Source organism: Podarcis gaigeae (genome assembly GCF_964106915.1).
Source record: "Podarcis gaigeae genome assembly, chromosome: 1".
NCBI lineage: Eukaryota > Metazoa > Chordata > Lepidosauria > Squamata > Lacertidae > Podarcis > Podarcis gaigeae.
In genome coordinates this window covers 38,938,142-38,965,290 of record NC_139678.1, presented here as the reverse complement: position 1 = coordinate 38,965,290, position 27,149 = coordinate 38,938,142, and the positions used below count along the sequence as shown (strand labels likewise).

Sequence of the window (27,149 nt, the reverse complement as noted above, 5' to 3'; positions counted from 1 at the left end):
TGAGGGCAGCAGAACCACCAACGCCTGAGCGAGTTAAGGGAAGAAGGAAGGTCTTTTCTTTCAGACAACCTTTGACAACCAAGTGGCTGGGATAGGACAAATGAGGGGTGTTGTTGCCCCATGCTGGTTGTAAGTTCCCAGAAAGATTGGATTAGTTATTGTTGGATGCAGATCACGGGACTGGATGGCAATAAGCATCTTACCCAAGATAGCAAAATAGATACAGTGGTACCTCGGGTTAAAAACTTAATTCATTCTGGAGGTCTGTTTTTAACCTGAAACTGTTCTTAACCTGAAGCACCACTATAGCTAATGGGGCCTCCTGCTTTCGCTGTGCTGCTGTCGTGCGATTTTTGTTCTCATCCTGAAGCAAAGTTCTTAACCCGAGGTAATATTTCTGGGTTAGCGGAGTCTGTAACCTGAAGTGTATGTAATTTGAGGTACCACTGTATAAGGTAGAGCCCGAAACACCAGCCCCCTCCAATCAATTCCCTTTTTTTGTGTAATTTACTCACAGACACTCATTTCTCTCGTAGATCCCTCCCACAAAATAAATTCCATTTACTTGACTCATTTTAAAGCCCCCTTGAATCATCTCGCTCCCTGTAAAAGAATTTATGAAAAACAAACATGTATTAGCTATATCTTTACATTGGGGATAAAGGGGATAAAGAAAAAATGACTACCACATAATTCTCCACCCTTGTCCCACAGTTTATTTCTGTTCAGCATAACTGGTGTCACCCAGCGTTTATGGTGGTTTTAGTTTTCAAGGTGTTTTAGTTGGCATGAGGGTCACTGTGAGCGCCTGTTTGTCGGTATGCATTAAAATAATAGATTTAATTCTACTTCATTTATTTCAATTCTGAACTGCTGCACAGGATGTTATTTGTAATAAAGTTGTGTTTGCATTCAGTTCTGTACTACTAGGTTTGAAAAATGTATTCATTTATTTATTATTAAAACAAGCTCATTTTTGTGGGAAAAGATAATTACAAGGAAAGATGTCTCATTAGGCACAACTATTTCTAAAGTAAGATATATATTTTTATATTAGTCAAGTATGAGGCCTTTTATGAATTTCATTTGCCATCTATATATCCAGGGATCTTTGATCCTAATGCTTTTAATGATATTTATTGCCATATCCGCATAGCAACATATTATTAAAGCATGAATTAATAAATTAGGAAGCCCTGTTTTAAGTTTGACTTTATTGAGGCAGAATACAATTTAGAAATGCTTAGTTACAAAAGGAAGCAATAGTACCTATGCCATTAAATGAAAGTTGAAGAATTTGCATTTGCTGGGAACATTTATGTCAAGAAGGAATAGCACAGCATTTTAGATACAGGAACACTAGCACTCAGCTGGCAGGTTCAATGATGAAGCAGTTGCTAGTGTTACACAGGCTTGAGTCAGATAATTAATAAATATGCTCCTTCTGCGAATATTCAGAAAAACAAGCTGAGAGAGTAGACTTGCCCCAGATGTGAGCAAAACTTCCCAAATATAAAGAACAAGTAGGATCTGCAACAAAAGGATATTGTGTATCCCCAGGACTGAGTCAGTTCTGGGGTCTAGCTGGACAAGCATGTCTCTTCCAGATCACTGTAATAAGCTTTTAAGTGCTTAATCAATACAACTCCTTCACTCTTCCCATTTTCCAGCTTTCTTTTCCAACATGACTCCGTTGAGCAACCTCAGTCCACATTGAGCCATAAGTTCCTCCCCTCCTTTAATTACTTTTTAAATTCAAACTTCTGCATATCTCAGAAGTCCCCTGAGCATGGCCAGAGTGGTTTAACAATCATTGCTTCAGCCTGTGAATTGTGGCTCTGTCAGGGGAATAGATATTTCCTAACTCTCTTAACAAAATGCACTTCCCAGGATTCTTTGGGGAGAGGGGAAGCCGTTACAGTTAAAGTGGTACAACACTGTAAGAAGCATCTTAAATGTAAATGAAAGCTGCAGATGTGGCCTTTGAGTGGTGGCTAACTAAGTTTTACTCCGAGAAGACCCATTGAAATTAATGGACCTTACATAGGCATGTTTATTAATTTCAGTACAATTACTCTAAGAAGTAGTTGCTGAGGTGACTTCCAGATATTGCTGGTCTACATCTCCTTTCATCCTTGACCACTGGCCATGCTGGGGCTGATGGGACATAGGAATCCACGGACACATGAAGGGCACCAGATGGCCTATTCTAGATAGATAGATAGATAGATAGATAGATAGATAGATGATAGAATAATAACAAACTCAGGTGGATCAAGCAAACCAGGACCACCCACATCTGAAGTAACAATTTATTATATAGAGTAGTATTCAACAATTATTGAAGGTGATCTGCAGTCTTGGGCTCTATGTTATCCAAACAAGTAACTTGAGTTCTACATTTGCCCATTTGAAGCGATTCTGTAGAGTTCAAAAGATGAAGGTGAAATAAGAGGATGCTGACCATTGGTAGAATCAGTTGGGAACCAAGAGCTGGTTCTAGATCTGCTGAAAAGCTCATGTAGTTGTGAGGAAAGAGCGGTGAGGAAATCCTTTACAACTGGAATGGGAACCTGTTACCCTTCCAGACATTGTTGGGCTGGAAGTCTACCAGCCATGGGCATTGATCTAACATATATTGGCGGGGGGGGGGGGGGACCCAGAAGCAACATAGGTGGGGCGGGGCAGAGTTGAGAATTTGTATTTTGAAGACCTGTGAGTAGAATGCATCGCTTATAATACAGCAGCCTTTCAGATATTTCATTATTATACTCTTAATACTGAATTGCTAGGTTTGGTATGAATGTAGTGTTGGTGTTCTTAATAAGTCTCACAGACTTGGCATCAGTGAAACTGCACACAGGAATAAAAATAAGAGCTGGGGCAAGGCATTGCTTCAGAAAGGGATTCATTCCATTCAGTGAAGTGAATATGCAGATTCTACTTACCTTGTAGATTCCAGGGTGAGTCAAGAGATTGTTTATCCTGAAAGCACCAATTCATGGCATACTATCCACTAAAAATCAAAGTGCCCCCTTGCTCACCATAGGTAAGTAGGAATTAATAGAATGTCCTCATTCACTTTATCAAATGGAATGAATCTTCTACCATCCAAGGATGGTGTTTAAGAAAATGCATATGAGCTTCATTCTGGATTGCACCCAGCATCTGTGAGTTTATAGGTCAGTTTTACTTTTTGTGTATTTAAATTACCATTGGGAAACTTCCTCAGGAGTGCACATACTTCTTAAAGGAAGAAAAAGAAAAGTTACAGGGAGAGAAAAATGAAAGAAGGCAGGGTATTGTGACAATAAACCAGAGGGGGAGCAAAGCCATCCCACCAGAAACAGCCTTTCCTGTCATTCATAACTAAGTATTGCCTCTGGAAAGGTCAGTCAAGGCATGGCTAGATGACAAAAGTGATAGAAATAGGCCCATCTGACCAAAGGTAAGAAAGAAAGAAAAGGGAGAGGAGCAAAGAAGAAAGATCAATGTGAGGGTTTTGTTTTTTGTCTTTTGCCTCTATGCTTGGCTTTTTGAATGTACCCTACCAAGGAATGGCCACTTCCATCAAATACACAGTTTTGTTTTCACCTGTTACAATAACTTCACAGCACACCTACTGCCTTTTAGTATATTTTTATATGATTATTACATGTGGGATAAGCTAGGCAGGAAAACATAAGAAGAGCATATTTGGGCAGTGAAAAGAAGCAAATATTTGTAGAATGGGGTAATAGGTTTAAACTGTGGAGAGAAATGAGGCAAGTCTTATGATTTTAAAACAGCAAAAAAGAAAGAAGGGGGCTGAAATAATAATTTGAGTTGCTTTTAATGTTTTCATTCCACACATATTAAAATATGGCTACTTGGAGTACGTCCTTGCAAGAAGTAGTAAGTTTTTCATGAAGGTACGTTTCCTTCTAAATGATTTGCATTCGGTTTTGATTCCATTTATGATCAAAATGGGCAGCAGTGCAGAGGCACAGATCCAGCATCTCATTTGGATAAGGATGGCACTTCCCTCCTGCTTTTAATCCCAAGGACCGGGTGAAGATGTTGCCAGTAACATTTTGCTCCTTGCCCCACGGATTGCACAGATAAGACAGTGTTTCCTGCTTTGATTTCCTGCACTTGACTTCGCCCATAGCCAGTAGAGGCTGAGTTCTTAATTTTATTTTAATCCAAGGCAGCATTTTTAAATATATTTCAGCTTCTTCTTCTTTTTTTTAAAAAAAGGAAAGAACACTGCATAAACAAACAGAAAACAGCAGGACAAGTGTTGTGACCTTCTAGCAAAAAACTGTATGGCGTGCATAAAAGCCCACTGCATTAGACAAGGAGAAAGGGGGAGGGAGAAGGAAGTGGGTAATTATTTGAAGCAGTGCTCTTACTGTTGTTGGAATGAGACAGACTAACAGTGGCAGCAGTCATTTTGCTGAATCAAAGTCCATGTTAGTCGCATTATACACTGCCACAAAAGGTTGTTAAGGCTGGTATTAGCATGTACCACTGAGGACATTGGAAGGACTCGATCTGTCACACTAAATCGCCTTCTTGCCCTCAACCATTGAAGTCTCCAGCTCCTCTGACATGTTCTTTCATTAATGGCCTGGCCTTGACAACTGATCCTAATTGCCTCTGAACCACACTTCATGTATTATTGGTGTCTGCCTGCCCTGCTTCATGTCAACAAGCTGCAGCATGCGCAGGGTGTACCCAGTGCCTTTTCTGAAAGGGTGCTCACATAGTCATTTACCTCTGAGGGTTTGAGCCTCACTGGGAATGAAGTACAAAGCTAAAGATCTCCCTGTCTCTTCTTACTAATACTTTAATGTGCCTCTCTGCTATGTATTTATTAGGCATGTACAAAGACTCAGTAACACATCAGACCGATTACGCAAGATTCCCTTTAAAGCCTGGCATGCAAATGCTAAATCAAAAGTTGCCCATATTTGAGCTGCTGCTTCAAGTCCGTGTCTTGAAAGCTTGCTCACCTAGAGAGGAAGTACGAGTTGTGCTTCATTTTTCGGAAGAAGTCATTGAGCTCAGATTTAAAGTAGCAGCCCAAGAGGAATCATATCTGTGGCATTCAGAACAAACCTTCACCATCAGCTGCACTGGCTAATGAAAGAGAAATGTTCGTTTCTTCCTCCTGGCTTAAAATATTGAGGGCTTCTAATTTTCTATATGCCTTCTTTTACACTACCGAACAAAAATAAACTAGATGTGAAGTTCATTTTTCACCTGGACAAGAGTGTTGCTTGAAATAAAACAGATCACTAATGAAGAAGTAATTAAGAAGTTAGATTGTTTTGTAGAGTTCTTCTGTTTTAGAATTCTGATGATAATAAATTCAGCTTGGTAATAGGGATAGTTTGTTTAAAGAACAGGAAAGCTTTAACCACAATGTAACATTTCTAGGTACGTAAGTTGTTTTGGTGTTTTTGTCTTCATTTCCCGTGTGGCTGTTAGGAAAGATTTTCATTGTTGCTGCTTTCTTAGAAAAATTATGTTGCACATTTCTCTCTCTCTCTCTCTATATATATATACTGCATATATTGTGTGTGTGTGTGTGTGTGTGTGTGTGTGTGTATGTGTGTGTGTGTGTGTATATACAAACAGTGTTATTTCAGTCTTTCTGTCCCAACAAACCATTTCTTCTTTCACCAAAGCTGAGGATGCTTTTAAGGAATGCAAGTTCTGCCAGTGATGATGTTGCTAATGATTTAAAAATAAATAATAAAATTCCCCTGATCTTTGGTTCTAGGTATATTTTAGTCTAATCTGGCCAGTAACATTCATGCCACTAACATCATAATCATGGTTATTGCTGCAAATTGTTTCATTTTTGAGTTTTAATGTTATAAGTAAATTATGCCATGGGATAAAATATATGTATCTCTGGGAATTAAATATGTTTGTTTCTGCTAGATGGGATTAGAATATGATGTCTGACCAGCTTCTTTTGTGTAGTAATACTGCCACCTTCTGAATCAATGAGGAATTGTCTGAGGCTCATGTTTTCTTGGAGACTTTTTTCAAGAAATGCTTTGCAGGTTGACTGTTTGCTTTGAGCCAGCAGCATAACATCCCAAAGTCAAAAGTGTTTGAGACTGAAAATCGCCTGAATCCTATCATTGAAATGATTGCTTCAAAAGCCACTATGGGAGACGGTTTAACTTATCAGCAAAGCTGCATTCCCAATGTGACAGCCTGACAGCCTAGGAGAAGTCAGCAGGAAGACTCAGTGGGCAACATTTGTTTCAGAATACTGTTCTAAAAATAAAATACCCTTTAACTCCGAGACCACAGCATAATCCTTGGCGATATTTTATTATGTGCTGAAGCAACAACAAAAAGGACCACATGGATCCTGAATTAATTCTGAGCAGGAAATTCAATAGCAGAAAAGGTTGGATGGTGGTTGTAGGGCAGAGGTGGCCACAGCTGGGATTAGAAGATGGGGGGTGGGTGGGTTTGCAAACATTCTTTCACCATCATTCAATCAGACAACGTGCCCTTCAGCAGAACAGCAAACCCTCCCGATTCTCTCGAATTAGGAAGATTAGCATGAAGCGCATAATGCAGGATGATGGAATTTGTCATAATTTGCATTGTCCTGGAAAGATTCGGTTTGATAGAGCAATGCGTCTCAGAGCATGTCATGTCCCACGGGCAGGTCATGGAGGAAGCTTGGCAGAAATAATTTTGTGATATGTGCATCAGTTGTAAATGCCTCACAACCAATTTGTCACACACACACACAAGTGGAGGTCAGAGGAGTTGAAAGAGGTGGGCATTTGCCCAACACATAGAGAAGTTTGACTTCAGGATGATAAGTGTGGCACTGTAAACAATTTTGATGTCGCCGGTTTGTACATGCGTAATATACACAAATGCACTCTGCGCATTTGACTAGATGCCTTCCATATGCCTTCCTTGTGCAATGTGAAATGTTTTTATTAAAATGAGCCTTTTGAATTTGTGTGCGTGTGAGAGAGAGAAGCACTTGATTCACCGTGTGTTATTATTGTGCCATTTATTTCTTGCAGAAATTACTAGATATATGCACATCAGGAGGGCTTTTCTGAGCGATTGCTCCTGACCTTGATAATGTTCCCAAACTGCAGATCGAAAAGGATCATCAGCATGTACTTGACAAAACGGACATGACAGTGTTACTTATCTGCTGCGGCATTTCTGAAAATGGGCATGTAGAATTCAGACAGGCAAGGGGAGCATGTTTATTTACAGTAGTATAGCAAGGAAGAAAAGGTCCAATGTTGTCAATTGACTATTGTTTGTTTATGGACCAGCTGACGATGATGCCGCTATCTTTGATATTTAGAAATTTCTTCTACCCAATAGCATTGCAACTAGTGTTCATGGGTTGTTGTTTACCATTTCAATATCTGCTGCTTCTTCGGGATGATATTTAGTGATGTTTCCTTTATTTGTCTGTCTTCATACACTTCAAACAAAAGATTAATGTTGGCGGCTCACTAACACTGATCTTTTGTGACAGTTGAGCATTTGCAATTTGAAGGGCTAATACAAAAAAAATAGAAATAAAAAGGAGGGAAATGAAAGTAATAGCTTTTAAAACACAAATTCCTAAATCGTGGGATTCAGTGTTTCTTGTCAGTTTAAAGAGGATGGCTGTTCTGTCTTTTCTTTTCTTTTCTTTTCTTTTCTTTTCTTTTCTTTGGTACGGATATAATTGTAGAATTCAGGTTCTTTAAAAACCCAATTACCTTAGGGCACAACTCAAGATGAATAAATCTTTCAACACACTGTATCTGGGAACATGATACATGAGAAACTAATAATGCTGTGCCATTAGAACTAGATCAAGAAGAACTATGTAAAGTTTTTGTTAGCTTGTTATTTATTAGATTGTGCACCATAGAAGTGGACTTTAATAATGTTCAGGCCATTATAAATCAAATTTGTTTGCAAAGTAGCCCTCACAATAGACTTTTTATAAAATGCTAATATTGATTCTATCTTTATCAACAGTATAGTTTTCATTTATGTTGGGGAAACTTATAGGCTTGAGGGAGATGTGAATTGTGTGGCAGTACTCCAGAATAAATATTATTTTAGTAAAAGTCTCAAGATAACATACTTTAATACGTGTGTGAAACATTTTTAATTAGGTTGTGACATGTCTTTCTGGTTAATCATATATGCTCTAATAATGTGCTATGAGCCATAGATTACAAAAAACAATGTGTTTTGAACTTCAGATTACATAATTATTATTTTTTCTTAGAAAAAAGTATTAAGTTTTTTTAAGGTAGAACCAAAAAGACTGTAACTTCTAACACCTGTTGCATTTCTAGTCAAAAGAAGTACATAATAACATCTATTCACATTGCATTTTTTCTTACACACTGAAGCTGCAGGAAGTTCTTAAGCATTTTAAATTAATAAGCACAGTGTTACTTGACAGATGAAACCCAGAGCCTTGTTACATTGTATCATAATAGCAGTGCAGGTACAAATCTGTCTGTCTGTCTGTTAATCAATAGAATTGACCACAAAGACCGTTGGCTACAGAATAATTTGGATTTCAGCATTATTTAACCATTATCTTCTAGAATATATTTTTGTCTGAATAAGCACTGTGATAAAGACACATTGGAATATTGTGGTTTGGGATGGAGAGGGGGTAACAGGACTCCAACCCACATTTTTTTCCTCCATAAGATAGGTATAATATGGACCTGCATTATAAGTTTGACAATGAATGAAGTGATTATGCAGCTGTTGCAAACTAAACGTGCTGTTCACATGATGAATGTACTTTATATTTCTTCCAGTACAAACTCTGCAGAAAATAGAAGACGATTGAAAGCTATGGGATGAAAAAAAAATATCTCTGTGCATTTTCTCATGCTAAAAAGCCATAATGTTTTAGATCAGTGCCTTTGCCTATAAACCTCCACTCAATGAAAATATAGCTATATTTTCATTACATACTTGTAATACCAAAAGAAATTTGGGTGCATGATATAATCAGTCAGTCACAGCATGTGATCAATGAATTATTTAATCAACTTCCATTGATGCTTAGTTGCATTTCCTGTCTTAATGACTCAGGATACTTATGTTTTATTTCTTTGAAATTGTGTACTAGTTCTGTGTTAGCTAGAAAAATAACAGCATGTACTTTTGTGTTAAAAGACATTACATCTGTTTGTACTTTTGCTTAAACATTGCATTTGTGTATTTGCCAGTTTCTGTGTACTTCTGAAAAGTTTCCCCCGCAAGCTTTGTATTTTACAGTTGAGCTGCCCTTACTTAAGGCCAGATACTTAACCATTAGTTCTAAGTGGTTCCAATTTTGTGGATGCTTCAGGCTCACAGGGGAAGCAAGCAACGTCCAGTTACAAGTCCAAGTCAAGTAGGGAGAATACAGGACCTTGGACAGCTGCAAGAGAAGTTGTCTTTCCAGCAAGCTAGAACCAACTGCAGGATTATATGGGAATTGATGCTTTTGAATTATGGTGCTGGAGGAGACTCTTGAGAGTCCCATGGACTGCAAGAAGATCAAACGTATCCATTCTTAAGGAAATCAGCCCCGAGTGCTCACTGGAAAGACAGATCCTGAAGCTGAGGCTCAATACTTTGGCCACCTCATGAGAAGAGAAGACTCCCTGGAAAAGGCCCTGATGTTGGGAAAGATGGAGAGTGCACAAGGAGAAGGGGACGACAGAGGACGAGATGGTTGGACAGTGTTCTCGAAGCTACAAACATGAGTCTGACCAAACTGCGGGAGGCAGTGGAAGACAGGAGTGCCTGGCGTGCTCTGGTCCATGGGGTCACAAAGAGTCGGACACGACTAAAAACAACAACAAGGTGAACTTTTGTAGACTCTGCCTCCCTGGAGGAGCTGGCTGACTAGTTAAAAGACCATGGCCTTATCTGGTAAAGGTAAAGGTAAAGGTACCCCTGCCCGTACGGGCCAGTCTTGACAGACTCTGGGGTTGTGCGCCCATCTCACTTAAGAGGCCAGGGGCCAGCGCTGTCCAGAGACACTTCCGGGTCATGTGGCCAGCGTGACAAAGCTGCATCTGGCGAGCCAGAGCTGCACACGGAAATGCCGTTTACCTTCCCGCTGGTAAGCGGTCCCTATTTATCTACTTGCACCCGGAGGTGCTTTCGAACTGCTAGGTTGGCAGGCGCTGGGACCGAGCAGCGGGAGCGCACCCCGCCGCAGGGATTCGAACCGCTGACCTTTCAATCGGCAAGTCCTAGGCGCTGAGGCTTTAACCCACAGCGCTATCTGGTAGCCATTGAAAAACAGACACAGAAGAGGACTCTTTTTGAGTCAGAGAATGGTTGCAGGGCTATGTAACCTGAACTTCATCATTATCACAATCATCCACCATGCATTGCATTGTCTCTAGGTCACGAGTCAGGACAAGTGTGCTGTTTGTGTTCCCATCACACATTCAGTGCAAACTCCGACGAGGTGTGTGTGCATATTTGTATCTTCCAAAAGCCCTTGACAAAAATTGCCAACCTGCCCAAGTTCCTCCTCGCATGCTAGAAATGTGTGTGCCCTTTACCTCAGTGGGTGGCCAACCTATGACCTCTGTTGAATCCCCAACTCCCATTATCCCTGGGTCATGCTGGTTTGGACTGATGGGAGCTAGAGTCCCAACAACAATGTTTGATCATCTGTTTGCCACCTTGGGATGAAGGTTGGGATATAAATTTAATAAATAACAATAAGAACACCTGGAGATCACAGGTTAGCAACTCCTGCTCTACCACCATATACACAAGATCTCATTTCTGCATCACCACCTTATGATGCTGGAATGCCCACCCATCGTCTTTCCATTATCATGCAAAAAACCAAACAAACACTCAAGTCATGATAGTGAAAACAGGCTTCAAATTTGTCACCAAAGCCTCTTATGAAAATATAGCAATTGGGAGAAATTTTCTATGAGTGGATACCCTTGTAGGAAAGCCGCCTAGCCTGCTTTAAAGAAAGACAATCTGATACTCTTACAAATAGATCTATCCATGAGGAATGCGGCCTGGCCTACTGTTCAGCATTGTAGGCTGCAAAGATGTCCTGTGAATAAATCTGATTCTGAAAGAGTCGGCCAGCCCACTATAAAAAGCAGCAGGTTAGTCTCTACAGCCAGGGTCATAATTCACCCTTAGAGGAAGACCAAAAAATAAAAAATAAAATTTAGCAAGGGACAACTATGTCTAGTTGATAAAGATCACATGTACCTTCTTTTCTAAATGCCTTAGTTGAAAGCTCGTGAATTTGAGTAGTGTAATAAAAAGGCAACATGCCAATCGTTCCAGCTTACAAAACCAGAGATTTGCCAAAAGCAAAAGTTCAGTGACAATGCTTGCATGCTGTGGCAGAAGGATAATAAAGTATTATGTTGTATGTCAAAACATATTCGGTTGTTCATTTCTGACCCTTCCTTACTAGCTAAAGACTTAGAAACAGTCTTTTTGCTCCCTTCCAACCTGTGTGCAGCAACTGGAGAACTGCTCCACCTATTTATTTCAGGTACCTGAATTGAATTCTGTGTTCCCATCAGACTTCAGCTGAACATGAAGTAGTTATTAGGAGTGTGAGTGGGCCCCAAGATTCACTCTGTATCTGCATATGGATGCTTAAGCTGAGATTCCTGCATTGCCAGGAACTGAACTAGATGACCCTTGAGGTCCCTTACAACTCTATAGTTCTGTGTGCATTTTCTTTATATAAAAAAATCCAGTGTTTGAGACGCACTGTGCTCTCTCCATTTAGATCTGTGTTTCAGGTTCCGAGTCACTCTGCTGAAGCTCTGTCTTCTCCATTCACAATTATGAGGTATCTAAAAACAGCTATTATCGTTTCCCCCTTTTGACCAAAGTGAATGAAATGCACAGGAGCTCCTCCAAAATCATTAAAGCCTGCCAAATTGCAGGTAAATAGGTCCAGGGACTTTTGTGGAGGGAGTAAAAGGAAATCACCTTCTTCTATAATTCATATAAATTTCATATTTTTGAGGTGGAGGGGCTGGGGTTTCTCTTGCTGTTTCATACCTTAAAATAATTAAGAGGTGGCTAAGTGGGGTGTATTCTTGCTTAGACATTTTTAAAACTTCACAGCTTCACACCAGCCTTTTCCTTTCGCTGGTTGGCTATGTCTTCTAACAGCACTTAAAAGTGTAATACTTTCTCTACAGAGTTTTGAAGAGCTCTCAAGATTTTTGCTAAAGGGGAGCAGTGTAGCTGAAATCAAGCTTTTGATTTTAAAAGAAAATTATCCACTGCTGTGCTTTAACAAGAGTTGCAGAAGCAGACTGCAGAATCAGCCTAATTTTTCTTATTATTTGTTACCCTCGCACAAAGCTTGTCCTGCTGGTTTTGGTATCTGAAGTTGTTGAGCCGTTAGAACTTGATGTTGAATTGGTGTCTCACTGCCCCCCCCCCCCCGCTAAGTTTTAAGAATGGTTGGTGCTTTTGGAAGGGTGGGGCTCCAGAAGTTCTTGAACAAGAGACAAAGCCGTCCATGTGGGTGAAATGGCAGAACACGTCAAGTAAAAAGAGCACAGTCTACTAGGATATTTTGTCGGGATCATTCTATAGAAATGTCAAACAGCACGTTTTAACAGTCCTGCTTCACTGTGCTCCAGATTGGCATTGCCATGTGCATAACTCACACCAAAGAACTGAGAGAAGTTTGGAAAATCAAGTACTATTTTTTACCCTTTTAAATGGTGTGCGCCCAAATGATCTACCATAATTTGATATACTGATTCAGGAACTAGTGATTTTGACAGGCAGTTGAAATACAAATTAGTTTATAGGTGTAGCTGTGCCAGTTTTCTGGTTTTTGCGTGCAGGCGTTGGGAAAACCTTTTTTGAAGAGTGAGCTTTTATTGTTAGCCTGTTACATGGTTAATGTCTGAAGTGCCTCTTAATGTACAGATGTGTTAACAGTCTAATAAGTCTGGAGTTAACGTCACACAATAAAGTCTATTTTGAATGTGCTTATTCTCTACACCCCCTCCCCTTTTGAACTCACTTGGAATCTCATAGATGCTAATGAAGCAATAAAGTGGGAGTTTTAAGAGAGATTGAATGTTAAATAAAAGCATTCAAAAAGAACAATATCCTGTAAGAGTCCTATTTCAGTGCGGCACGGCCTTCCTCTCTAAACTACGTTCTGCTCTTGACCAGTTTATCTGTATGAGTATATGACCCTGTCAGCTCAAAAAGAGCTGCAGAGATTTGATGATGCAATAACTAGCTATCCCATAACTTACAGCAAATGAGATCTCAAGAATGCTTAAGATTGTGGAGAAACACTGTCCTGCTTTTGCAAGCTTTTCCTTTCGATACGCTCTTGCATATTTGATACATTTTCCTTACTGGTTAGTATCCAGAGATGTATATATGCTATCACACAATTGATCTTGGTTTTGTTTGGAGAATGCTGTTTGTCCAAATGATACTGTGTAATCTAATACTGGGCATCTAGTTTTCAATCAAAGGATGTTGATATTTAATTTTCCTTAATGATGGCAACCTTTCAAAACTCATTCTGAGGTTTGAAAGACCCAAGTGGAAGGGTTTATTTGTGTGTGTGGACTTTGGAGGTAATCATTATCTGTCTTTAATTTTATCCAACAAAATATTCCTTCACTTGCTCCCAACCATTCTTTTATTTTTCTTTTTTTATAAGATATTTATTAAAATTTTTAGAGGTACAAAAAGAGAAAACAAAAAACATCATTTTAAACAAAAATAAGATAAAATACAAAAAGGAAAAAAATAAAAAGAAAAAAGAAAGAGCAGAAAATTAAAATCCATTAAGCAAAAAGAAAAAACAAGGAAAAATACAACAAATCTTCCCATTACTTATCTTTCATTAGCTTATTTCCCTGACCTCCTCGCACCTCCCTTTTTTGTATTCTAGGCCAATTATTCATTTCAGCAAATCCTTTCCCTCTTTTCAAATTTTTGTCCTGTAATTTATCTTGATATTAATATAACTTTACTTTCCCTCCTTTCACCAATTAGCAGTCTGTTTTTTCCTAAATCTTTGTAACATTTCTGCTAAAATCACATAAATTCATTCCAACATCATTCTAACATTCATTAATTTTGCAATGTTTCTGTAAATAGTCTTTAAATTTCTTCCAATCGTCCTCCACCGACTCTTCTCCCTGGTCTCAGATTCTGCCAGTCATTTCCGCCAATTCCATATAGTCCATCACCTTCATCTGCCATTCTTCCAGAGTGGGTAGATCTTGTGTCTTCCAATACTTTGCAATAGGTATTCTTGCTGCTGTTGTAGCATACATAAGGAAAGTTCTATCCTTCTTTGACACCAATTGGCCGACCATGCCCAGGAGAAAGGCCTCTGGTTTCTTCCGAAAGGTATATTTGAATACCTTTTTCATTTCATTATAGATCATCTCCCAGAAAGCCTTAATCCTTGGGCATGTCCAACCATTCTTTTCTTTCTCTTTCACCTGTGTTTCCTGCTATCACTCATGAAGTATTTAATGGATGTTATAATAGAGTTAGTTGGAAACTCATTCTAAGGCAGCATCTTTTTTCTGACCATAGTGAAACAGTATTGCCTGCATAGGCAAATATTATTTTGACCCTTAGGCTTCAGTAGAACAGTTGTGGAATTTTCACCCTATATATTTTTCCGCCTTCCTTTTAGTTTGGCCCTGTGCTGACTTTTGCTTCCTCCGAGCCTTCTCATTGGATCTTACCAGCAATATGCAGCGAAGAGGGAGTTTTTCTCTAATGAATTTCCTTAGGTACGTAACAGCATAGAAATTATTGCATCCCTTTCCTGCTTCTGAGCGTGTGTGAGCCCTAGGTTGGTTGCTGAGCATGGATTTCAATGAAGATAGTGTTGGGGGGGTGGAATAGGAACACATCTGAAGTGTGTGAAAGACAGTGGGTGAGTGCTTATAAATACAAGTGTGTGCAAAAGTACATGTGTTTCTGAAGAGTAATTTTGTTCAGGAAAATGGACATCAAATGTCCTTCCTTCCATTTTCCCTTTCCTTATGTTCTGATGCCGTAATGGGTAGAATAGGTTTTTAAATATTTATCAGTACAGTGGTACCTCGGGTTAAGTACTTAATTCGTTCCAGAGGTCCGTTCTTAACCTGAAACTGTTCTTAACCTGAAGCACCACTTTAGCTAATGGGGCCTCCTGCTGCTGCCGTGCAGCTGGAGCATGATTTCTGTTCTCATCCTGAAGCAACGTTCTTAACCTGAAGCACTATTTCTGGGTTAGCAGAGTCTGTAACCTGAAGCGTATGTAACCTGAAGCGTATGTAACCCGAGGTACCACTGTAATGCTGTATGGTGCCTTCAAACAGAAGACCATTCTCTGTAAGTTGGGGCACACGGAGTGGTATTCAGCTACAGGGTCACATCAACCCAAATATTTTCATTTGCACAGCAGGTCTCATCCCTTTCCTCCTCCTTTGTGTGCCACACGTCCTCCTCAAATCTGCTCCAGGGGGTTGGGGAAACCTCTAGAACAGATTTAGGGGGTGCATGGGCGAGGAGGGGGGAGAGCATTCTGCTGCGCAAACAGAAATCCTTGTGCTGATGGAACGATCACTTGGCGCCATGTTGGATTCCACTCCCAGCCATCCTGCTTAGCAAACGTCATATAACCTTACTTGTAAACCAGTTCTGATTGTTCAAAGTATTTTAGTTCCATTCTGTGTGAGCTTTGGAAGATGTTAATCCTTTTAAATGTGTTTCTTTAAGTCTGAGTTAGAAGTAAAGGAAATCTCATGCATTTCCCCTCAAATTTTCAGCATAAAATGCAATGAACAGTAGGTCATAAATATATAATTAGAGCCCATGGCAGGGTGGTTTTGCAATCAAAGCAGAGCTGGAACTGTGTTTTGATGTGAACAGAACTCGGGAGAAAACTTTAAAAAGAGTGTGACAATTCGGAGCCATTTGGTGAGTGAGATCCAGCTTGGCAGGAAGTAAGCTGGTCAGATAAACAGTGGAGCAGGTAGTGCATTATCAAAGTAGACTCTGAGGAATCAGCCCTGTACTGTGGCAGATGCGAACCATATTCTCAAGTTAAATCTTTAAATTCTTCTAATACTTTGCCAGCCCTTTTGAAATGGGGAAGTGCCGGTTGAAATGTACAAACCTGTTGAGAGCAAAGCAGAAGGCAGATAACTTTGTTATGGATTCTAGCCTTTTTAAATATATTTGAACACTCTTAACAGGGATTTCGTTCTTGCAAAGAAGCCAATGAGACCTTTTGCCCATGTTGTCTGTAGCTACATTTTGTATTTTTTTATATATATAATTTGTCTTGAGGAACAGATTTCCCCCTTTATTTTCTACATATTTCTTCCCAGTCATGGGCAGTAAGGCTATCAATGTTTGCTATTGTGAACATGTTTACAGGCCTTGGCAAAAAGGTGGCATATAAATCCAGTAAAGGTCAAGGTCAAGGACCCCTGGATGGTTAAGTCCAGTCAAAGGTGACTATGAGGTTGTGGCCCTCATCTCGCTTTCAGACCAAGGGAGACAGCGTTTGTCCACAGACAGCTTTCTGGTTCATGTGGCCAGCATGACTAAACCGCTTCTGGCACAACGGAAACCAGATCGTATGGAAACGCTGTTTATCTTCCCGTTGCAGTGGTACCTATTTATCTACTTGCACTGGTGTGCTTTCGAACTGCTAGGTTGGCAGGAGCTGGGACAGAGGAACAGGAGCTCACCCCATCATGGGGATTCAAACTGCTGACCTTCTGTTGCACTGCGGTCCTGCTTGCATGCTTCCAGCAGACATTTGGTTGGCCCCCATGAGACCAGGATGTTGAACTATATGGGCGTTTGCCCCCTGATCCTGCTGCGCTCTGCTTATGTTCATATTCTCCTTCTTCCTTCATGGATAGACTGCCTGGGAAGGGTACGTTAAATACTAGTTTACCTGAACAAGATAAACAGAATTTAGTTATGATAGGAATGTAGGGATCTACTTGGACACTAAAGTTTGCAGCTAGTTGGGTTGGAGATGAGAAAACATGTATACCACCCACCTCAGCACTGTCTCTCCCCCATTCCTGGTGGGGATTTAATTATTATTTATTTAATTATATGATTAAAAAACCTATATTCCACCTAATTGAAACAAAATAAAGGCAGCTGGGAAATCAAATAACAAAGAGACAAAACCAATAACAATACCCAAATTAAACCCGATCACAAAACCAGGAGGTAAAAACCAAAAAGAGATTTAACAATTTCATCAAAATAAAACACCAGATTAAGCCAGAAAAAAAATATTAATCAGCTGAAGAACGTTTTTCAAAAGCAACACATCATTGTAAGTTGTCAAAAGCAATGGTGTCACGACCCTGGAGTCCAGCAGTTGCCTGCTACAGGAACACCGGCTAAGGAGGCAGGCTAGGTTCCTGGCTCTGAGCCTGAAGGTGGTGATCAGGGGGCAGGCAGGAATCCATTGAATTAGGTGCCACAACACCAGGACTTTCAGGCACACCTTTCCGTGGGCTTGAGCAACAGAGTGCCTCCCACAGTATGTTGTTGTTTGAGCATTGCAGAATGTGCAAGAGGTCATGGAACACAGGAAAAACTTCAAGCCAGTGGGTTGGCCCTTTAAGAGACTCTAGTTCTCCCCCCCCCCAAAAAAAAAGGGGTCTAGGAGAAGCTCCGGAGACATTAGAAGTCTGCAAAATCTGCTCACTCTGTAGTGTTTGTGAGTGAGCTGTGCTGCTAAAAGAACATGTTCAGAATCACACAGTTCCATATTTGTAATTTTAATATACCCATTAAAACAGGAATTAAACAAGCATACAACTCCTTGAAATTCCTCTGACTCATTCCATCTGTAGATGAGAACTGCTGCGGAGTTCAGAATTTTAATAATAGTAGTGTTAGTGCGGATGGCAACTGACTGAATGTCCAGAATGAAGGCATGAAATCTGTTTTTCAAAACTTACATTGAGCATTGTTCATCTAATACGAGTTATCAACGTCAGTTGTTTTCTGGCAGACACTTAAAAGGCACGTGAAAGCTTTATTATCTGCCAGTTAACTTTTGCTCTCTGTTTCATATATTTTCAATAAAGAAGGGAATTTTAGTCATGCCAACTGAACTCTGACAAATGTGCGTGCACTTAGATGATAGATGGTTCTTGGTCCCCGGGTGAAAAAACATAACGAAGTTAGGAAGAGAGAACTGTCTTTTATTTGGTGTTAACATTTTTTACTGATTTGGCAGCCATGTATTTCTCTTGTAAAGAAGAGGCACTAGAATGTCTGGTGTGAACACTTCACAGTTCTTCCTCTGCCCCCTTCCCCATTTTCAGGCTTTGCTATTTCCCTCATGCAAAAGATTCTGTCAGATCACCTCTTTGTGTTTTAAGAAGTGCTGAAAAACTTACCAGTTAGGTCTCAGTGAATTGAGGCAACTCCATCTTTCTGTTTAATGTAGAGTAGCAAATTCCAGATAAATATTTTCCAGTAAGTAAAACAATAGTAATAATAAGGGGTGGGGGTGGGAATGTGCTGGGATTGTTAGATCTGAAGAATTTCAAGCAGAATTAAGATAACTGCTAGCATCTTGAGCTGGATTAGCTGTTTGTGAAAACAAGTTACTTCAACTGAGGGCAAATCACATAACTACTTGTAGCATGTCTGTTTGACCCTAAGCTTCTATTTCTTCTGACAGTTCTGTAGTGTATAACAAGTCTTTTTGTGAGCATAAGATACCTGCATGGAGGAACATATTTTTTTCTGGGCAGCTAGGCTAAAATTATCAATAGAGCATATTTTGTTGATGTTCATGGAGCTTTCTATCAAGATTTGGTACACTTAAAAAAAAAAATCAGGTAGAGATTGAACTCCTTAATAAGTATACTTCAGTGCTCAGCCATGCAATCATAGTTCCAATAGCAAGGAAAATATAGTTGTGTGGGTAAGTTGGTTGTTTTTTTACCATGGTTACACTAAGATGACTTCTTGACACTTAAAAGAGAGCAATTTAATACCTTGAAAAACTACTCGGGAGGGGGGGGCAGGACGTGCAAATGAAACAAAGTACTTCACAAAAGTTGGTGCCACTCAGTTGACTAGTTCATATGTCACGCTAAACCAAACTATGTAACATAACCTTGGTTACAGCTCATGGTTAATGTGGACAGTGTTAAACTAAGAACCTGGATTTGGTTGGCATGATAAACTCGGGCACCAGCAAAAAGGGAGGAAAGTGGATGTGAGCTTCTTTCCCGGAGCCCAAGTGTGCACAGTAAGCCAAAGTTAGTGAATCAGGCCACCGTTACAGAGCCACTTTACATAATACATTTGTGCAAGTGCTTAGCAGCAGTAATAGCACATATTTTGATCCAAGGATCACAGGGATATACGGGCATCTTCAGGCACATTGACTGACTACACCAGGAGAGACACAGTCTCCCCCATCCCTGATTTAAAGCATTTATATCCCACTCGCCACTCAGAAAGGCTCTCAGAATAGCTTATGTATCAATACAAACAACACAGTCCTTTCTCTCAACCTGAAATCTACAAAAGGCATGGCACAAAAGGGAAAAGGGATGGGGAAGGAAAAAGAAACCAAGGAAAAGAGGGGGTTGAAAAGCAATGTCTGTATGTCAGATTTCAGCCCCCTTTAAAAAAAAAATGCAGTAGTTGTAAGGAAAGTTTGAGAAATGTGAGAATCAACATGAATGTAAGAATATGAATCAAGATCCCCTTCTGTATGAAGGGAACATTTGGAAAATTGGGAATAATCCTTTAAATTCCAGCAAGCACTAGTTAGAATAAGAGATATCTTAACACTAAAATAAAATGTTAATGTTTTAAATCTTAAGTCTTATTACTTTCAACCCACCAATCCAAGAAGCAATTTCCAGGCTTTAATGTAACTGCAAGTTCAATCTAATTCTGGACAGTGGCACAGCTGAACTAATACTACTCCACTATCTGTAATAGAAATATAATACCAACAGAGAGAAATAATCACTTCTATTGTTCTACCAATTAATATGTAAAGTGAAAAGCACTGACAAAAATTATAAATCCTTTGCAAAATCTGAAGAGAGTAAATCACTGGGATGATAATACCAAATCATCTTGAAATGCTATTATGGGAGGATTACACATGGTACAAATTAGAGATATTAGCTTTGATAGCTTCCTCAAAGGATAGAATGTCACATGATGGCTACTGGGCACCTTTAGAGAGAAACACAGAGGCTCTAGCTGTTGTATATATGTAAAATGTAATGCCCGGTTCAGGAGAAAATACCTTTCCGTTAGTGTGCTAACAAAGAACAAATCAGGGACACACACAGAGATGGTGCACGAACAGTTGTGTCTTTGTGCACCCATGGATCCAAGCCATAAAAAGTTGAAGTTTGGCACACAGGTAGTCCAACACACCCTGACAATTAGATGCTATAAAATGGAACCCTTTTGTCGTCAAACTTTGAAATTTGCCTTAACAACAGCAGGCAGTTCTCTAGCAAAGAGCCAATCAAGGCATAAATGATACAATTCAAAAAGTTATCAAGCTGCAAGGAGTGAGGAGAAGAAATAAATACTAGAATGCAAATTTTATTTATGTACAATGTGTGGCATCTAACTGCTGATATGTGACTGGAACAGAGTTCTGCCCTTCATCTCCACCCACTGTGGCTTGGGAACATAAATAACACTGTCACCCAGAAGAGGAATAAGGTTTGGAGCATGGAGCTGGGTGTACAGAAATGCCTGTTGTACACTTGCAAGTTGTGAACAACTCCAGCAAAACATGCTGCTGGCAGTTAGAATGCAACCGTTAGCACATTTACTTGAAAACAAACGCTATTGACGTCATAGCACTTCCAGGTAAATATGCTTAAGAGAGGGATCAAAGTTTAATGTGTGTGTTTTCGGCTTCTAATGATAGAAGTATGTTCTCTGTAATTGCAAGAGCTAACACTATGGGTGAAATAGCGTGGGGGAAATATGTTAAATAACTGCTATTGTTAGCAGCACGTGGTCACTTTTATATGTGCCTCTGCATAGGTGACCGATACATTCTAGTCATACAGTGGTACCTCAGGTTAAGTACTTAATTCGTTCTGGAGGTCCGTTCTTAACCTGAAACTGTTCTTAACCTGAAGCACCACTTTAGCTAATGGGGCCTCCCGCAGCCGCCACACTGCTGGAGCACGATTTCTGTTCTCATCCTGAAGCAAAGTTCTTAACCTGAAGCACTATTTCTGGGTTAGCGGAGTTTGTAACCTAAAGTGTATGTAACCTAGAGTGTATGTCACCCGAGATACCACTGTACCTAGATATCAGAAGATTTCACTGTCTTCTTTCTAAGCCCCACTACACCGATAGTCTGTGGAAAGAATAGAATTGCCCTAGGTTGTAGCCATTGCTTGGGAACTGTTGCAACTGCTCCGTGTAGTTTCAAGGCCTTCATTGGAGCTTGGTTGTTTGTCCTGCTCTGAAAAGGGAAATGGTGTCAGTTTAGTTGGGTTTGTGGATTGCAGCAGTAGTTACTACTTGGGTGCCTAAACTTGTGTCGATAACTTGTAGATATTTTCCATAGTCTACACAAAGATTTTCAAGATAATTAAATGTGGGGAAGTGCATTTCAAATATGCCATGTAGATACTTTGCTTTCGTTTGGTTTGGTATTTATTTGCTGGCCACGAGTGTTTACTCGATATTGAAACACAGGAAGCACAAACTAGTGTTGTTGTTTTTCATTTTGGCTTATTTTTAATGCCATTTACAGATCCTGGAACTAAGGCCAGAAAAATGAATACTACCTTGTCTGTCTGTTTGTAGCGTAGTTATGCAAGTGTGGAGTTATAAACCTTGGCTGCAAACTAAATAGCAAACAGATTTTTCATAAGGCCAAAAATTACTGTGGAAATAATTTCTGAGATGCACAACTTTTCCCATTGCTCTTTTAGAATAACAAAGGAACTAGGTCAGGGAAATTTAGGATATTTTAGAGTACATACAGTATTATATTGTTTGCCAGTACCTAATTTACAATTACAGAGCTCCATGAATATTGAAATGATTCAGCTTCCCATTATAAATGTATGTGGCAGTTTGGTTGTTGATCAGTTTATGAAGTTAATGCAAATGAAACTGTCTTCCTGTCAGCATTTGAAATATATAATGCAGTCATGTTGTATATTCAGGGACAGGCCATTGACAGTCAATTAACAAGTTTGATTGGTATGTCAACTCATTCTTTTGAATTGTTAATAGTATGTTAATAGCATTCATTTCTTTGTGCAGTCCCATTTGCAGCTTCACAGTTACAGCTATTTTTTAATAATTCTGAGTAACCTAAAATAGTGCCTTAATAATAGATTATTAAACACCTGTCTGGTGTAGCTTAGGGAGGTTTTTCTAGACTGGGAGTTTGCAGTGTATCCCTTTGATATTCAAATCAACAAATGATAGCCTTTTTATTCAAAACGTAAGTTCTTTTGATGGTTAGCTTGTTAAGAAATATTCAGCTCCAGTCTGACCTGATCTGGTTTCCCATGGAAAAGATCTGATGCTGTTTGAAGGTTCATAAATGTAATGCCAATGACAATTTGTTGTTGACGTTTTGCTGCCTCAGCCTTCAGATGCTCCTGGTTGATGTGCCACTTTAGCTTCACCAAATAATGCTTGCAGGTAAATGATCTTCTGATTTATCAGATAGTTTCAAAGCAAAGAGTTCTCTTCTGTGGTCTGTAGTCATGGTTTTTCAGGCTTGGAGGGGTACTTTAAAAGGCACATCAAAGTTGACAGTTGAATCTTAAGGCAAGGAATGATGGGAGATGGGAGAATTGTGGGAATATTTTTAGTGAATAACATATTACCGAGTGTTTTGAAGACCTTCAAAGGTCTATCAAACCAGTTCCCCATAGCAGATTTATTTCCACCTTTTAAAAATATATGGGATACACAGGTTAACTCTCAGTTTCCTGGGTAAGCTGCTGAGCTATTGACATATATATGTTATATGCCAATGTTTTATACAATACATTTCTTGTTCAGGCATTCACTCACCTGCTTAAAAATTCCCTATAGCAAAACTTCAAGCACCAGTTAAATGAAGACACCAATCAAGCCTTTTCTTTTAATTAATTTAGCTATTGATTTACAAAATCAGAATGACTAGATTGCAAAATAAGCAATCATATCACTCTATTAACTAGCAAGTGTAATTCCTAGAACATTTATGTTTTGGTTTTTCCCTGTACCCCATCATTGCTTTCATTTCTTTTTTATAATTAGGATGTCAAAATTCCTGGTTTGTTTATTCTAAAATAATTACCATCTAGGCAAAATCATCCCAATACCAAGTAAAATCATGGTATGTTATTGGAACCACTTACGATGACAAATGTTAGTTAACAACTTTTGTGACATAGAGTTGACTTTATCTACTTCTAAAGGCTGAAGACAGTGGTGTTCTTACTCATCTCAACAGGCTGAAGAGGCAAGCAGCTCTGTACACCTTGATAAATCTTGTCCATGCCAATTCCTTTTCTATTAATAGAAATGTGAAAGTACCAAGATGCCACAAGTATCAAAATTCAGATGGCTTTAGATCACTCAGGATTGCAGGGGTGATTCTGTCAGCTGGATGGGACAGGGGAAACTCAGCATAAAGTGAGAATTGGTCCTGAATAGTTGAATGCCAAAGGTGCAGATTAATGCAGAACCTTAATTTGCATTCACAGTCACATTCACAGGGTAGTTTGCACTTTCCCCTCTGGGGGCATTGGTCAATTGTGCAGGAGATCTGAAATGTGGTTGCTGATTCCTTCCATGAATTTCTCCACTTTAGACTGCAGATGGCTCCCAAAGCTATGATGCTTCATTATTTGGAACCAAATTCTTTCTGCATAAATATATTGTGAAGCAATTGTATACTGCAGTAAAGTCCTGCATAGTAGGTGATTGGTAGTTTTCCACACAACCATCTAAAGAGCACTGGTGTAATAAAATTTGGGCGGCACTGTTTATGTACAAACATACTCAGGAAGGCTGATGAAAGGTGGCTTAAACAAATGAATCATCCTCATTTTGGAAAAAAAAAAAGTATTACAGCACCATGGTCTCCTTTATTTCCAATGTGGAAGCCCTCTCAAATTCTAGACAGGTACATTTGCCTACACTTCTTCTGCCAGTGATGTCAGATACAGCGAGATAGATGTCTCATATGCATTATATTGTAATCAGTGTGTTTATTCCTTTAACGATCTTGGGAGTGTGGCAGTAGCAGTGGTGGGCTTTGTGTCTGTTGTTCCCTGTACCTTCACAGTCTGTTGGCTTTAGGGAAATATATTCATCTGACCCTTTTGTTATTTTGCAGCTATGTTTGAGAAACGTGATGTTTGTTGTACTTACTGTTAAAATGTAATGAAAACATACTTTAGAAAGAAAAAGGAATGTGGCCCAAAAGCTCCATGACAGCATTAGGCGTAGCTCCTATCTCACCTGAGATGCATAAAGTAAACTTTCTGCTCACAACAAGCTACAAATGGAGACCCTGAAGAACAATACTGCAATAACTGATTATTGTCACTGGATTTCAAAATACAAAGCATAGCTTTGTGTAAGTGTAGCGTCCTAAGGGGAATTGCATTCTGTCTTCCTGCTGCTCCTGTAAGTAGTTCTTGAGCTAATTGTTAGTGGCAAGCACAAAGCAGCAAGACCACCTGTGTGTGTTTTGTTACACTTACACTTTCTGCTTAAACAACCTTGCACCTGAGTTTCCCTAAGAAAGGCTACTGTGTTCATTTAAACGAAGCTGAATAATCCCAGCCATGCTCTTGCACTCATGTCTTGCTTTTGGGCTTCCCATAGGCATCTTGTGGGCCATTGTGGGAACAGGGATGCTGGTGTTGATAGACACTTTTTCTAATCTAGCAGTGCTTCTTGTGTTCTCACTATTCGGTTTGTAAGGCATAGAGACCACAAATTGTACTCTGGGTCTGCAGCAGAGAAATTAAATGAAATGTCATTGACTACAGCTCACTTAACAATCAAGGAAGCAACTGGTGTCTCAGCATGCGTATTTTCTAGAGCTTGGTGGTTCAAGGTCAATTCTGGACTTCCTTTTTATCCCAGCTATTCGTTTTTCTTTCTTTGTTACAGTGCAGCCTCTGTGCATCCATTTAAACAGCTGGCAACTGTGTCAGCCCCTTTTCCTTATCACACCTGTCTAAACAGCAGAGAAGGGAACAAGGGGTCAGCACAACTCTGCGGTCCATGTGAAGGAATGTTGCACAAAAAGCTCTGCGCAAAGTAGTGTGTTGTCTTTTTGCTAGGACTGCTTTTGGCACTCTGGGATTTGTGCTAATGTGCCGAACCAGCTGCATGGAATTCTCCCATCTGGATGAGTTCTAAAATTTAGTTAATCCTTGACAGAATCATAGAGGAAACCAGAGTTCCAGCTGGTATGAATTTGAAAATGTTCCTTAAAGACGCAGCGTTACCAAATGATATTTATCAAAATCTAACCACTTCTAACACGACGTGTTTTAACCTGCACTGACCTTAGTTTATATTCTGTCTGTACTGGGTGCCATGGAGATGTGGAACTGTTCCCCACTATAATCTGCTCAAGGATTTCTAGTACAGTGGTACTTCAGGTTAAGTACTTAATTCGTTCCGGACGTCCATACTTAACCTGAAACTGTCCTTAACCTGAAGCACCACTTTAGCTAATGGGGCCTCCTGCTGCTGCCGCGCCGCCAGAGCCCGATTTCTGTTCTCATCCTGAAGCAGAGTTCTTAACCTGAAGCACTATTTCTGGGTTAGCGGAGTCTGTAACCTGAAGCGTATGTAACCTGAGGTACCATTGTACTCCGCTTCCCCTTTGAGAATGGTCAACGTTAAAGTCACACAAAGTTAGTTGTTAATCTGAAATTAAGTCAATGTTGATTGTCCGATTGTTGATCATCTGTTTACTAAAGTTGTAGCTTGCTGCCTGTCTCACCATTCTCCCCAGTCAGCATTTTGAAAGAACCAACCTTTGCGAGAGACAGATTCTTGAGTTAGCTTAGAGAGTCAACTGTCTGCTGGGAGAGAGCATCTGACTATGAGAATAGAGTGTCACACTGTTAATGTGTTTCATACACTGTGAATTACTGTGGTGTGATGTACTGCTTTCACCTTTCTTACAGAATATTTTGGCTGCCCAGCCATCCCTCTTCTGTTTATAATCACACTAATTTAGGGAGATAGTTGGCAGAGTAAAGACAGGTAGGGAATGGCAAAAATCTAACTCATTCTTCATTAAATTTTATGACTGCAATCTCAAGTCTCCTTGAATGCCAAGTTTCCTGTATAATGTCACAGCCTTGAATGGAAGTGTCAATGGAAACTTCAGTTTAGAAATTTTTCGTCAGCTATCCTTGGCTGTTTTATTGTAACAATCCTGAAGTAAAGCTTTTAATATATGGCGCAAGAAGCCAAAGTTTTCTTAGAAGTAATTTTTAGTGTTCAAGTGACAGAGTTATATGAGATTCTAAGAATGAGATGTATGAATGCGAGACGCTAAAAGTATATATACATCTCTCTTTACAAACTATATTATCCTATACAGAATATAGTATAGTATTCTTTTCATTCCATGAGCATTTATATATTTCCTGGTTCATTCTTGATATGAAAGTTCAAAACACCTAACACCTAAATATTATTTCCACCATGTTCTATTATTTGTTTCACTTCCTGTATGCTTGGTTCAGTATAAAAACAGGGAAAATAATGAAGTGGAGCCCAATTGGTGCACTAACACTCATTAAAGGGCTTTTGATCCAGCAGAGACATCCACTAACAGAAGAGGAAGGGAGGTGATTTTTTTTTGCCAGTTTTGCTCTACACTACACAACTTTTCACACCACCTTCCACCTTGTTCTGTAGGGTCCCTCAACTCTCTGGCACTTATTTTCAGTGTGGGCTTCAGTTTGGAAGGAGAACTGGCAAGAACTTCCTTCCCTCCTCTTCTGCTGTCAGACTCCTCCTTCCATGAGTGCAGGGGTACAAGGTGGATTGCATCCTGTACAATTTATTTGGCATTAATCTAAAACTATTTTTAT

The 27,149-nt window shown here is 39.6% G+C and overlaps 1 protein-coding gene across 5 annotated transcripts in view; it reads left to right on the top strand.

Moving 5' to 3' along the window:
* Positions 1-27,149, top strand: part of DPH6 (diphthamine biosynthesis 6) — a 248,238-nt gene that overhangs the window by 134,871 nt on the left and 86,218 nt on the right. Inside the window, exon 13 of one of the 5 annotated variants that reach the window (XM_083743448.1) lies at positions 5,935-6,385. The exons of the other annotated variants lie outside the window; for them this stretch is intronic. Coding sequence (XP_083599574.1) covers positions 5,935-5,958 — 24 coding nt within the window. The 3' untranslated portion in view covers positions 5,959-6,385. Of the gene's footprint in view, positions 1-5,934; positions 6,386-27,149 lie in introns of those variants that run through there. 5 annotated transcript variants of the gene reach the window in all.